Here is a 12,753-nt window from a genome sequence, read left to right as displayed (position 1 = left end):
TCCCATGACCCTCTACCACTGTGCCAAATTTCACATGGATTGACCAAGTCAGTGAGGAGAAAAACGTGGAACAGACACACACACACACACACACCCACACACACACACACACACCCACACCCACACCCACAGACAGACAGAGTTTTCGTCATTATATAGTAAGATATATATATATATATATATATGAAAGTAATATAACATCTTGTTTACTTTAAAAACTCTTTAAATACTGAAACATCTTGTTTACTTTAAAAACTCTTTAAATACTGACTGAAATTTGCCTTGTGCTTTCTTATTACATCTCACTGTCAGCCACGCTTATTAAAAAAGGGGGCGTGGCTCTAAAGATGGAGGACTGATTACAGATCTGATTCAAACTCAAAAGTATTTAATTAGTAATGTTATTAGTAATGTGTTTGCCAGCAGTCAGCTTTGGCTCCAACTGGCACTCACCAGTTGTCATTCATGGCTTTAGTCATTAGTGTTTACTACCTGTTAACATTGTGTCAGTGTTGTCAAAGATATTATTGAATCATGCTGATTTTGATAATTTGAGACAGTGTCAATACTCATCTTCCACAGTACTGATATACTGGTACTAGCTGCACTTTCTAGTCTCTGCTAGTAACCAAGAAAAGAAAAGTCATTGTTGTCATGTTAAAGCCTTTTCCTCAGTGGTATTTTTTCCTGTGGATTTGGAAAAGGTTTAGAATATCAATATTTTTAAAGGCATTGAACAAAGTTAGAAATTTCAGTATTGTGACTACACTACATTGTACTAATTAAGATGTTTAAACATATTATTATTATTATTACTATTATATTAATATATCTGTTCTCTTTTCTCTTTCTCACTCTTCCCGTCTTGTCGAACGCTTCCTCGTCAGGATTATGGCCGTGTTCCTCTAGGCTATGAGGATCTGTTCAGAAGGAAGCAAGAGCAGTGGGCTCATCATCACCACCATCACAACGCCAACAGGCCCTCCCAGTCCTCCCCCATCTTCACCATCGATTTTGGAACCGAGGTAGCGAGCAAATAACAGAGACAACACACTGTACACACAAACACACGGAGCATTGTTGAGGACATTTATAGGCGTGACGGCGACAATTAAAATGCTGCCACGACCAGTTTGTTAATAGTGTCAGTGCAGCCACCTGAGAGTGGGAGTAATAAATTGCTTGTGTATAATACCATTTTTAAAATATGTAGGATTTAATTCCTATCCCAAAAGCTTGCGCTTCGCCTGTGCCCAATGCTATTTAAGTGGGAGATAGTTGCTTAGCAACTGTGGAGGGAGATATCATAGCAATGCACAATTGTGGCGTGTGTGCATGTGTGGGTGTGTGTGTGTGTGTGTGAGAGAGAGAGAGAGAAAGCGAGAGGAGAGACTTTAACAAGCAGTGACTCAGGCTTTCAGCTGAGTAAAGCTTTGTTTAACGGCACGTCAGATATGTTTTCGTGAAGGCATCCGCTTTAAAATTGAGCGCTGATTAGAGAAACCGCGAGGACTTTTAAAGTGTTTGCACGCTGATCTCGATTTAATTTTGATGCCTCTGCATAACAAGCACAAGCAAGCAAAGCCATGGGTGAAAAGACTGGCGATTTCTAGTTAATGATGTCCAGTGCTTGCCACAGCGATGGCAGCAAAGTGGCAGCATGTCAGCGCTGGCGGTGAGAGCATAAATTCAAATTAGCAAGCAACCGAGGCTGCTGCAAGGTGAATGAGCTTAAAACTTACACCTTATGCTTAATATTCAGTTCACGTGTGACATTAGCAACCATACACACTCACAGTCACACCTTTGGGCAGTTTAGTCTTCACATAATCTGCATGTGTTTGGAGAAAATTAAAGCACCTGGAAGAAAATCCATGCGGGCATGAGGAGAACATGCAAACCCCACCCAGAGAGCTGGTGGAGTGTGCAAAAGTGTGCATAATTTTTTAATGTCCTCTTTTTCAGCATGTGGAGAGCAGCGGAGGCCAGTGTGTGGGGTGCAGGTTCAGAGGCGAGGAAAGCTTAGCACACTACTCTCCGTGGTCCTGTGGCACCATCGGCCCCTGCCTCAGCCCCTTTGAACCCGAAACGCTCGCGCACACCTCGGCTCACTCCTGCTCAGAGCACTCGGTGAGACTCTTCACACGTCCACAAGTAGGCGCAGACACACAGCTGAAGACATTTATTTTAATATCACTGTGGCAGTGTATGGATGTGTTCTAACAGAGTCCATGTTTTTGTCGTGCAGGAGCTGGACAGTAACGGAGGTGGGAGCGGAGGCGTAAGCGGTAGTGGTGTCGGGAAGCGATGGCTGCATTCATTAGATCACTACCGGCGCTTAAAAGACGAGGATCCGATCATTCCCTTTAGCGAGGGGCCCATTATCTCCAAGTGGGGCGCCATATCCAGGGCATCTCGCACAGGCTACCACACCACCGACCCTATCCAAGCTACAGCCTGCCAGGGCAGCGCCAACACCACACCCATCAACTTTAAAGGTTAGGAGTCATTAAAGTCTTTAATTATTCAAATGTCAACATGATGATGTTCTTTGTTTCTTATTTGGCTTTATTTATTTTATATAAAGGAATGCATCACCCTAAAACGACCATTTATATGTCACGTAGTTACTACTTGTTACCTTGAATTTGTGAAGATGTGAATTTGTGGTTAAAAAAAAAATCCAAAAAAGCAAAACTACATCAAAACATCCATTTACAAACTCTCACACAACTCATGCACTATCATCCAAGTCTCATTAATCCAGTTGTATGCTCAGTACTTCCCAAACAGACAGCCCTTTCTGATGGGGGACCTAACTAGAAGCATAACTTATGCATGCCGTCTTTAGAGCCAGACTCCATTGTCAAAAACAGTAATTTTACCTCGCTGAACACAGGAGCTGCTGGTCCGCCACTGCCTCAATTGGTAGTTTGTTTGTGTTGTTTTGTGACCTTGGTAAATCCAAACTGTCCCTTTAAAACACTGAAGTCACACAATAGTAATAAAATAATAATTAAAAACAAAACCAATCAAGGCAACGGTAGACCAGCAGCTCCTGTGTTCAGCAAGGTAAAATTGCTGTTTCTGTCAATGGAGTCTGGCTTTGAAGAGAGCATTGATTAAGTTTTACTTGCACTTTAGTTTCCCGTTGGAAAGGGCTCTCTGTTTGGGAACTACTGAGTATACGCCTGGATAAATGAGACTTGGATTATACTGCTGTGTGAGAGTTTGTAAACGGATGTTTTGATATAGTTTTGCTGTTGTTAATCGCGGCTGCTCATGACTTCAATTCATCAAGAACTTTTTCAGTTTTTGTAGTCATGGTTCACCAGAAGCATGCAAGAAAAACAAAATCTTTTTTTTATGAATTTGACATAAGTTGACAGCAGTTTTAGTATTTACTGTCCTTCATCTGTCCTTTAAAACTGTATTTAATATACGTATGCATAAAATGTGATACATATTTAATTTATATTATTATAAGATTGACTTTGTCTCCATCAGTGACATTTTCTTTCTTTGTATTTCCTGTAAAGATTACAACCACCACTTGGATCACAGTGACTACAGATGGAGCTCCAGAGGATCAGACTCTTCCAGCCACTCCAGTTTCCTAGAGAGGTACAATGCATCCTATTTTCCTCCTTCCTTTCCTCCTGCCTTCCTTCCTTCCTTCCCTCCTTCCTTATTGTCCTCCAGGTCTTACATGTTGTTGAGCTATAGGGAAACAGACAAAGTCCACATGCAAAGACGTGAGAATTAAACAGGAAACAATCCAAATGTTTAATTTCACAACCTGCTACGAGAGAAAAAAAAGATGTGAAAATGATTAAGGCAATTTCACAGCATTGCTTAGATTTCTCTCTGTTTAAACCCCCTGGGGCACACGTGGAAGTTCAATCCTGATTGTTCTTAACACGTTTTCTCCCACTCATCCTCTCTCATACCTCTCTCCTATCTCATTGTGCTGCAGTCGTTTCCTCTCTGTGGTCAGACTAAAAATAGTGCTGCTAGCTGGTCGGTAAAAACCCCACTTGGCAGCCAAGAAACGAAGTCAGGAAAGCCCTCTGCGTGGATGTCTCCAATGCACGAAATATTTTCCAACATAATGACATGACTTTAATGAACATATTAATTTTTGCAGTGTTGTGTCCAATTACCAGGCCATTCATGCAGAATGTAATAATAATAATTTCTACTGAAGATACTGATACCAAGAGAATTTACAATATCTATGAACTATATTAAAAACTCTTTGTGTCTGTGTGTGTTTTAGTGAGCACCTTTGTGCATCAGAGCTTCATGGTCGTCGCACATCACTAAGCAGTGGAGAGAAAATTGTGACTGATCTGCAAGCCCGTCAGGCCGCCTACAGCCGGGATCGAGGCCATGCCGACAGCGAACCAGACCCAGATCGAGACATTGAGCTGGAACTGTGCGCTCTTGACATGGAAGATTCAGACCACCAGGAGATCAAGTCTCAGGTTGGTATGATTATGTAAATCACACCACAGTGTTGTCTGATTGTGTCTGTTTTGAAGCTTGGAATTGTCCAATTTCAGTGCGAACATTTGGAGTGAAGGACTTAATGCTTTCCAGTGCCATCGAACCTCCTAATCATCTTCTTTTAATTGTCTTTGGCTCCCAGGAGTCTTTAGACCTGGCCACCCCACAGTCTCAGGATGCTTCCCACCTCCTCCCACCACCCTGCTCTTCTCCCCTCCTTGCTTCTCCCGTGGAGGAGCACTCCCAAACAGAGGGTCCTTCGTCAGAAAAGATGGATGCTCACCTGCTGAAAAAGATGGCCTTCAGGTGATTTACCATGGTAACGGATGTCTCACAGGATCATCCTCAGTCAGTCATCTTTCACTTGACTTTGATTTGCCTCTTTCATTACATTCTTCCTTCCTTCCTCTCTTTCCAGGAAGTCTCTGTCTCCTGGAGGGTTGGTCTCAGGAGGCCTGGCCGTCGGCAAGCTTGTCCTGCGGACTGGACCTCCTCGCCTGGGGGATGCTCGTCCTGACACGCCCGGGACAGAGATGCTGCTCAATGGAAGCTAAGGGGACACAAAGTCAGACACTGACCTGCGCCGAGCTAGAGCTGAGTCGCTTGCCTGCAACCAGAGCCTGGTTAAAGGGAAAACCATTTAATTCCAGCCTTCATATATGTCAATCATATGCCTAAATAAAACTTGACAGATATGGGTTAACAGTGTATGCTGCGCCACATCGTCAGGGGCAAGAGAAAACACATTGTCCTGCCTCCTCGGTGGTGATTTTCACCAATGTACAGCTCCACAGAGAATTTAGTGATATTACTGTTTATGCCCAGTAAGGCACATGACCAGTTTGCCCTTACAGTAGATGCTGAACTTGTGTCCATGTTTGCAGTTTGAATCCTGGTGACATTTAGGAGAAAGGCTGGAGATCTCATAGCATCTTCACCACATGGTTGCTCACTTCACATGACATTGTACGCAAGAGGTTTACACATCATCTACTTTGTTGTTATTTAACTTGGCGGACAAAGACTAATGGTTTGACAGAAAGCAGAAGCCTCTACAGTAGGTGCCAGTTTTCATGCCACTTTTTAACTTTACTATAGGAATTCTGTTGATGTTTTGCTTTAACTATTCTTAATTTTTTATATGTAGCGTGGATTGACAGCAGGGACTGAGATCCCAACATTTTTATACTAAATTTCCTACCAAATCCTGTCATTGTGTACCTAGGCTAGTGAGTTCTTGCTACAGTAAGTATTTTTCTTATAATGTAATGAGTATAATTTACTATTATGAGTATAATTTGCTCTCGAACAGCTGGTTTAGAGACACTCAGCTTTCCAAAAAGACGTCAGCAAAACAGTAACATTATTTATCACTTTTTTAACCTTTTTGCTACCTTGTGAATATCTGATGATTATTTCTCATGTCTTGCTGTCTCTTTACATCTTAAAGGGTAACTTCATTTTTTTTTTCAGCCTGAATCATATTTTCCCATGTTTTTGTGTCTAAGCGACTAATGAGAACAACAGTTTTCAAAACTGGTCCAGTACTGAGTGAGAGCGCTGCAGCTGGCAGTCACTTACCAGGCTGCAATGTAACGTAAATGGGCAATTGTGCATCGTCAGTGTACGTCCACTCAAAGTGTCTGTTTTTGCCACTGACAGGCTCAGATTGTTGATGTAAATTTCTGACAACATGACGCCCAGTTCAGACCAAACATTTGTGACAAGACGAATGTGCAGCTACTTGCAATGTGCCGTTTTGTAATGTTCTAAAAACCTGCTGGTTCACACCAATGCAACTAGATAAGATGGAGTATCATCTCTATGCAACAACTCTCTGTACTTCGGTTCTGATTTCCAGCTTTTCAAGCTTATTTTGTTGGTGAACATAATTTGTACTTCTTTGACCAGCTGCAGTTGAGTTGCTGAGTTGCAGGTGACACCATCAGCTGGCTTGAGCTGATCTCAGAACTGCAACTTTTCTCTGCAAAGTTCTAAAACGGTTTTGTCTCGTCGCTGAACTGGGCATTACAGAAAGGATTCCTACAGAGATAGACCTTTTTGTTAAAGAGTAAGATCTTTTTTATTTAAGCAGAAACAGCCCAACTTTGCTATCGCCAAACCCACCAGATTCCATTAAAAAAAACCACACATTTTATTATTGTAAAACACACTCCATTCAAAGTTGACAGAAACAAAATACAACTAAAAAACATTTTGGTGTGTGTTTCTACTGTCCCAACAATCACCACACTCTGGTTTTGTTTAAATAAACCCTAAATTCACCCAGTTAGATGTGAACATATGCTGACTCTGTACATACTAAAATTACTGTTTTTTTAAATGGGGTCTGGTGGGTTTGGCGATGGTGATTTCAGGGCTGTTTTTTGATAAACAAAAAGGATCTTAGTCTTCAGTGACCCTTTCCATAATGTTGTCTGACAGTTAGAATAATAATCTGAGCCTGTCAGTGGCAAAAACAAGCACTTTGAGTGGACATAAATTGACAGTGCACAAATGCCCCAATTGATTACATTGCAGCCTGTTTGGCAGCTACAAGGGTCTCTGTCAATACTTGACCAGTTTCAAAAATTGTTGTCTCCATCAGTCACTTGGACACTAAAACATGGGAAAGTAGGATCCAGGTTGAAAAATGCTGAAGTTACCCTTTAAAGTATTTTCACAAATGCTCCCTAAAAAAATCAAGAGATAAATGTTATAATACTGAGAGGAAAAATGGGCAGGGAACTCAAACCCTGCAAGAAATTTTCAAAAAAGTGCTGAAAACAGAGGTCTTCACTATGCTGATACCCAAACAAGCTCTTATCTTCTATGAGTCATATGTTGATCTCCAAATTCCTTCGGCTGTCATGAGATCACAGAACACAATCACACAGTCATAAACTAAGTTTTTAAATGATCCTTAATCACTGGGGGACAAATGATCAGTAGAGGCCAGGAGGATGACAACAAAATAAAGATGTGTGTAAACTTTTCTGTGATCCACACCATACTCCTCACACTGCATAACTAATTCTACAAAATTCTGAAATCATATTTTCAGCTGCAGATGGAGCTAATTCAGTAGATTTCTATACAAGCCACATGAACCCACAATCACTCTTAAAAACTATTGTTTCATCTCTGTGTGCCTGTAGTAGTCCTGGCATTTAATCCTGCTGACTGTAAGTTAGGAACAAACTCACTGCCCTATCTTACACACACACACACACACACACACACACACACACACGTGAACACAAGCTGTAATTCACACACATTCGACACCAACATGCAATACAGTGGCCTTTCTCTCCTTGGTGTTGTACAGACCTAAACAGTTGGCTCTCTACAATGACTTTTATTCATGCCTGTTGACGGACTCCTGTCCTGTTTCACATGCGTTATCATTCATGTAAACTGGAAATCACATTTTTGTAAGCTCATGGCATTTTTCTGTGCTTTCCAGTCCTGTCATATCTATGTAACTAATATTCAGAGGTCATGCATTTCAAGCTTGAAGCCTACAAAAAAGTGAGGGACACCACTTCTTGTGTTTCGTCACGCCGTATCTTTGTTTGACTTTTTAAAAAGTTTCAGTTTCTTTTGTTTTACGCATTGCTGACTTCTGTGAAGTTGTTCGTCGGGGTATTTTGTATCAGGATCTTTGTTACTCTTGTTTTTGTTTGCTATATTTTGCATCACGGAGACAAAACTGATCGGTCTCGTCTAACGTTTCTCTGTGTTCGCCGGCCGTCCAATGCGCCGCCATCAGTACACTGTCTAGTTCACTGTTATTTTGTGCAGTATGGTTTTGATTTCCATGTAGTCCAGCCTTGCCTCACTGCCTTTTATAGATATGAGGCATCCTGTCATGTGTGGCTTCATCTTGATAACTTTAATAAACAGCGTGAACACATTAACCCATTTTGGATTTGTAGGATTTAAAGTCTGTTTACACCCTAATCTAAATCTTATGAGATTTATGTAGAATGAGAAGAGGAGGGCGGAGTAATATTTGAATCTTTCCAGCTTCCTCTTTCATTTCCTCTCACCTAAGCTACTGCACCTTTTCGGAAATGTTTCTCTCAGATTATACATTAAATCCCATTTTAGAGGATGCCAGAGTGGCTGCACGTGTGAGGATTGCTTATTGAGTTTCAAGTTAAAACAATGAAATAATGGACTGGTGACCTTTTTGGGAGGTTTCTCTCCACCCAACACATGCTGGGAGCGTGTAATACAATGTAGAAAACTCTGTTTTGTGGGATTTGTTTCTGAGCTGAGAAAGGTTCGAGGTGGCACAGGGATTTTGCTGCTCCGAGTCATGACATTAGCTCAGCTACCTACTGTTGCTCTGCATCTGTTTACAACTTCACCTTTGAAGTCATGTAAGTGCCATGTTGTGTACAGTACAGTACAATCAATCCCTGCAATTTTCCTACGGCTTTTCATATTCCTTGACTGTAAACTACGTGAGGAGGGGGAGAGGCACAGTCGAGCCGAGGAGTGAGATACTTCTCGTGCAGTTCTGCTTTGTTCCATTAGAGGAGGCTAGATCCTTGTCTGTCTGAATCGCTCAGGGAAGACTTAAGTTGCTCAGCTACTTTTCTATATTCATCACTTAGATATTCTGTGGAAGTGTTTACCTGGATTTCACTTGCTGATAACCGACCCTTTCACCCAAAGCATACATGGGTTAGAGATTTTATTGTTTGCCAGTGTTTACTTTTGCCAGTGTTTTCTTTTGCGTCTCAGTATCAATATTAGCTTTGCTATTCCTGTTCCCATGGGAAAGGGCTGGGCACTACTGTATGTAAAAACAGTATTGTGAGTATTGACCCAATGTCAAAGTGATACTCCCTGTTTCCTTTAAAGTGTCTATAGAGCACCGCTGTAGTGGCTAATCGCACTGCACTAATTCCCACCCCATCACTGCCAGTGGGTGCGCTCTGCCGCCCCCGCAACTTTTCCTTCACCCCATCGTACCCTGCATCCTGCGTCATGCATGCGATATAGTCCCTCTTGTGATGGCGGAGGAGTATTGATGATTCTGTAGTTGTGATACAACACACCCAGCGCTGTAAGAGTTCTGCACATGCCCACTGTGTGGCCACGTTCAAGTGCTGAAGTTTGCTTGCAGCATTTTACTTGTTTGCTCATGAAAATTAATTCTTGTTTGATAGAGATTATATTATTATGACTATTATTGTTATTACCACATTTGGTTGTTGTTGTGGTATTTTTTCCTCCTCGGTATATTCTAAGTCAGCTTCTTTGTTTTGAATTTGAGAATTTGCTGAAACTGTTTGGAGATTTTTTTATTAGACAAAGAAAGTGTCTCATTATTCTATATTCTATGGGAAAAAAGCCTGTTTGTTGATTGTTAAACATATGAACTGATGTTTTCTGACTATTCATGTCTGTATTAGACATTTTATTTGCGAATCTATTGTTCGATTGAAATGTAAATGAACTATTAAGAGATGGTACACATCCGTCATTGTATACAGTCTGGCACCATCATTAGATGGACTTATAGTATAGACGCTCATTTATACAACCTGTGATAATTAGATATATTTAAATGTTTAAATCATTGGGGCAGTTGTGTAATGTTTCAGAATGAGGAAAATAAACTCCTTAAGAGACAGCATATCTAAAATGTCCCCATAATGAATAATACTGTTACGTATTCCATTTATTTCCTTGGAAATATCACATTGTGAAAGGTTTCCCTTTTACTTACTGTACGGTAATGCAGGACTGGAGTCATGATGATGATGATTTTTGTGCTTTTGATGACTGATGCAACTGTTTGAGTATTGTTTGACTGACTGATTGATTCTTCTGTGCATTTTCTGGCTCGTTCATCTGTATTACTCTGACTTACAGACAGCTTGGCCGAGCAGCATACTGCTTCTGTGTTGCACTGAGAGATGGAATTATTAAAAGGAAGATTTCAGCACATGAAATTGCATGCCACAATAAACCAACAAGAAATGATGTTTCCTTGTGAATCCTGTCATCATTATTCACATTCACCAGTGAGTTTTCTCTTGGGCTTTTGAAAGGCAACTGTGATGTGATTTTACCCTTTTGAAATGATTAATTCCATCAATGTTGCTCAAAGTAAGGCTGGTGGGCCAGTGGCCGTCCTCAGGAACATTTTGTGCAGCCTTCAAGCATGAAATAAAATAATGCATTTGATTTTAATCAGTCACGGTACATTTAAATACTTTGACTTGTTATGCAAGTCATAAATAAGCCTGAGGTCTTTGCACTCGAGTCCCAAGTCAAGACAGACAAGTCCCATGTCAAGTCCCAAGTCCTAAACTTTGAGTTTCAAGTCCTGTAAGTCCTAAATTGCGCTCTTTGTTAAATGTAATGTAATAAGTTTGTTGGAAGTTGCTGCGTCTCCATCTTTAATTTTTGACCCACATGTATTGCACACTGTAATTTGTTTTTTGTTGAGCACCGCAAAGGTTTTATACATAAATGAAATTATCTTTAGTATTATTTTTTCCAACTTTAATGGTTGGACTCTTGATGGTTCTCTCCTGCAGCTTGATTGGATGCTGTCAGATTAGTTTAAACCCAGCAACCTCAGTGGCATCTTACTGCAGTGACAAGGTAGTAAGGCTCCGTCATCAATGCTAGTGCTGTTAGCTAAAGTTAGCAATTTTAATGGACAACCTGTAACTTCACTTTTCCCATGCGTCCTTCAATCACATGCACATGCAAATTCGCTTAGTCATCAAAATTTGGAGCACCTCTGAACTACATAGATACCGAAACCATGTCACTAATTATGTAAAAATTGCAGCAGCTTATCACTCATACACTTTATTCACATTTACTCATGACTCCTGGATTTCCTGGTCAGAGAGACACTGTATGAGACCTAAAGCGTAGTATTTAAATCTAATCAGGAAAACGAGGATTAACAAAACACAAGGGGGTGCTAAAAATCTGTAAAACTCACTGGGGAAAAATCAGAGAGGGTATTAAATGAGTGGTCTCTAGAGTCAGTGTTTAACTGTCCTTCAGCAATCTGCTAATACCTAACTTTGTGAGTATATGTACATATATGTGTGTGAGCAGCTTTCTCTCCACTGCAGTGACTTGGGTTTATTAGTGTTTTTTTTTTTTTTAAAGAGGCTCAAGACACATCTTTTTAATCAGGCTTTTAACTGATCTCTTTATTTATCTATTTTAAATTCCTCTTATAACCGATTTATCTATCTATTATCTATTTTTTATTTATTTTTTATATTCTTACCCTTCGTCTTTTTACGTTCTTATCTCATTTAACCTTTATCTTTTGTTATTTTTAGTTAGCCTATAGGTTTTAGTTGTGATGCATTTTATGTCTCTGTTTTAGATTATTCTTACCTAGCTACTAACTCAATTTTATGAGCTAAATAGCTTTTTGTTTATTTGGTTCTTTTTATACCTTTTATCCTATCTTACTGTTTTAGTCCCTCAGCTTTTAGCTCCAGTGTGTTTCCTCATGGGGGCCTACCACACAGAGTTGTTCCTGGTCTCCCGATGGGGGTGCCGTCGGGAGACCGCTCTGACCTGGGTGGCTGTAGGGCACTGCACCTCAGTGTGGGGCCTCATGTCTGCCCGGGTCGGGGTGTCTCTATGGCGGCGCTCCCTGTGGCCATGGACCATGGGCCGTGTTTTCTGTTTTGGATCTTTGTTGTTTTTAACCTCTGTGAGGCACTTTGTGTTACTGTTGTATGAAAAGTGCCATATAAATAAAGTTGATTTGATTTGATTTGATTTGATTATTATGTTAAAAAGTAGAAGAGGAATGCTTATGTGACCTGGTCCAACTCTGATGAAACAACAAACCCTGACAGGCTGGACAGGAGGGGCCGGCATGACCACAACACAGTGAGAAGAGTGGGTATGTTCTTTCATAACTTACCGCTGCTCAAACTGCTGAATTATGTGAGTTTATACTACAGCTGAGGTGATGGTTTATCATGGGTGAGGAGGCATGTTACAAGAAAAAAGATGGGAGAGAAAATATATTACAAATATTGTAACTGTTATATGATCTGAGTGACTGATTAATCATTAAGGTGAGCAGTGTTGGTGCTTTCATGGGTCTGGAAAATACTGTAGCAGGTTGAACAGTTTAAAGATATGAATTACCAATGAAAGAGGAAAACTTAAAGCAGTCAAATCCCAGTTTACAGTTAATATTTCTAGGGTCAACATTTCTTCTGAAGA

At 40.6% G+C, this 12,753-nt stretch overlaps 1 protein-coding gene across 4 annotated transcripts in view; it reads left to right on the top strand.

Moving 5' to 3' along the window:
• Positions 1-10,523, top strand: part of rc3h2 (ring finger and CCCH-type domains 2) — a 33,773-nt gene extending 23,250 nt beyond the window's left edge. For 3 of the 4 annotated variants that reach the window (XM_050053550.1, XM_050053552.1, XM_050053549.1), the window contains exons 14-20: positions 888-1,025; positions 1,966-2,154; positions 2,249-2,498; positions 3,540-3,624; positions 4,280-4,487; positions 4,652-4,815; positions 4,928-10,523. In XM_050053550.1, coding sequence (XP_049909507.1) covers positions 888-1,025; positions 1,966-2,154; positions 2,249-2,498; positions 3,540-3,624; positions 4,280-4,487; positions 4,652-4,815; positions 4,928-5,063 — 1,170 coding nt within the window. In that variant the 3' untranslated portion in view covers positions 5,064-10,523. The remainder of the gene's footprint in view (positions 1-887; positions 1,026-1,965; positions 2,155-2,248; positions 2,499-3,539; positions 3,625-4,279; positions 4,488-4,651; positions 4,816-4,927) is intronic. The other variant, XM_050053553.1, reaches the window with a different exon arrangement.
• Positions 10,524-12,753: the final 2,230 nt, after the last annotated feature.

Source organism: Epinephelus moara, chromosome 9 (genome assembly GCF_006386435.1).
Source record: "Epinephelus moara isolate mb chromosome 9, YSFRI_EMoa_1.0, whole genome shotgun sequence".
In the NCBI taxonomy this organism is placed as follows: Eukaryota; Metazoa; Chordata; class Actinopteri; order Perciformes; family Serranidae; genus Epinephelus; species Epinephelus moara.
Note: the sequence above shows the minus strand (reverse complement) of the source record. Positions and strands in the feature narration are given on the sequence as shown.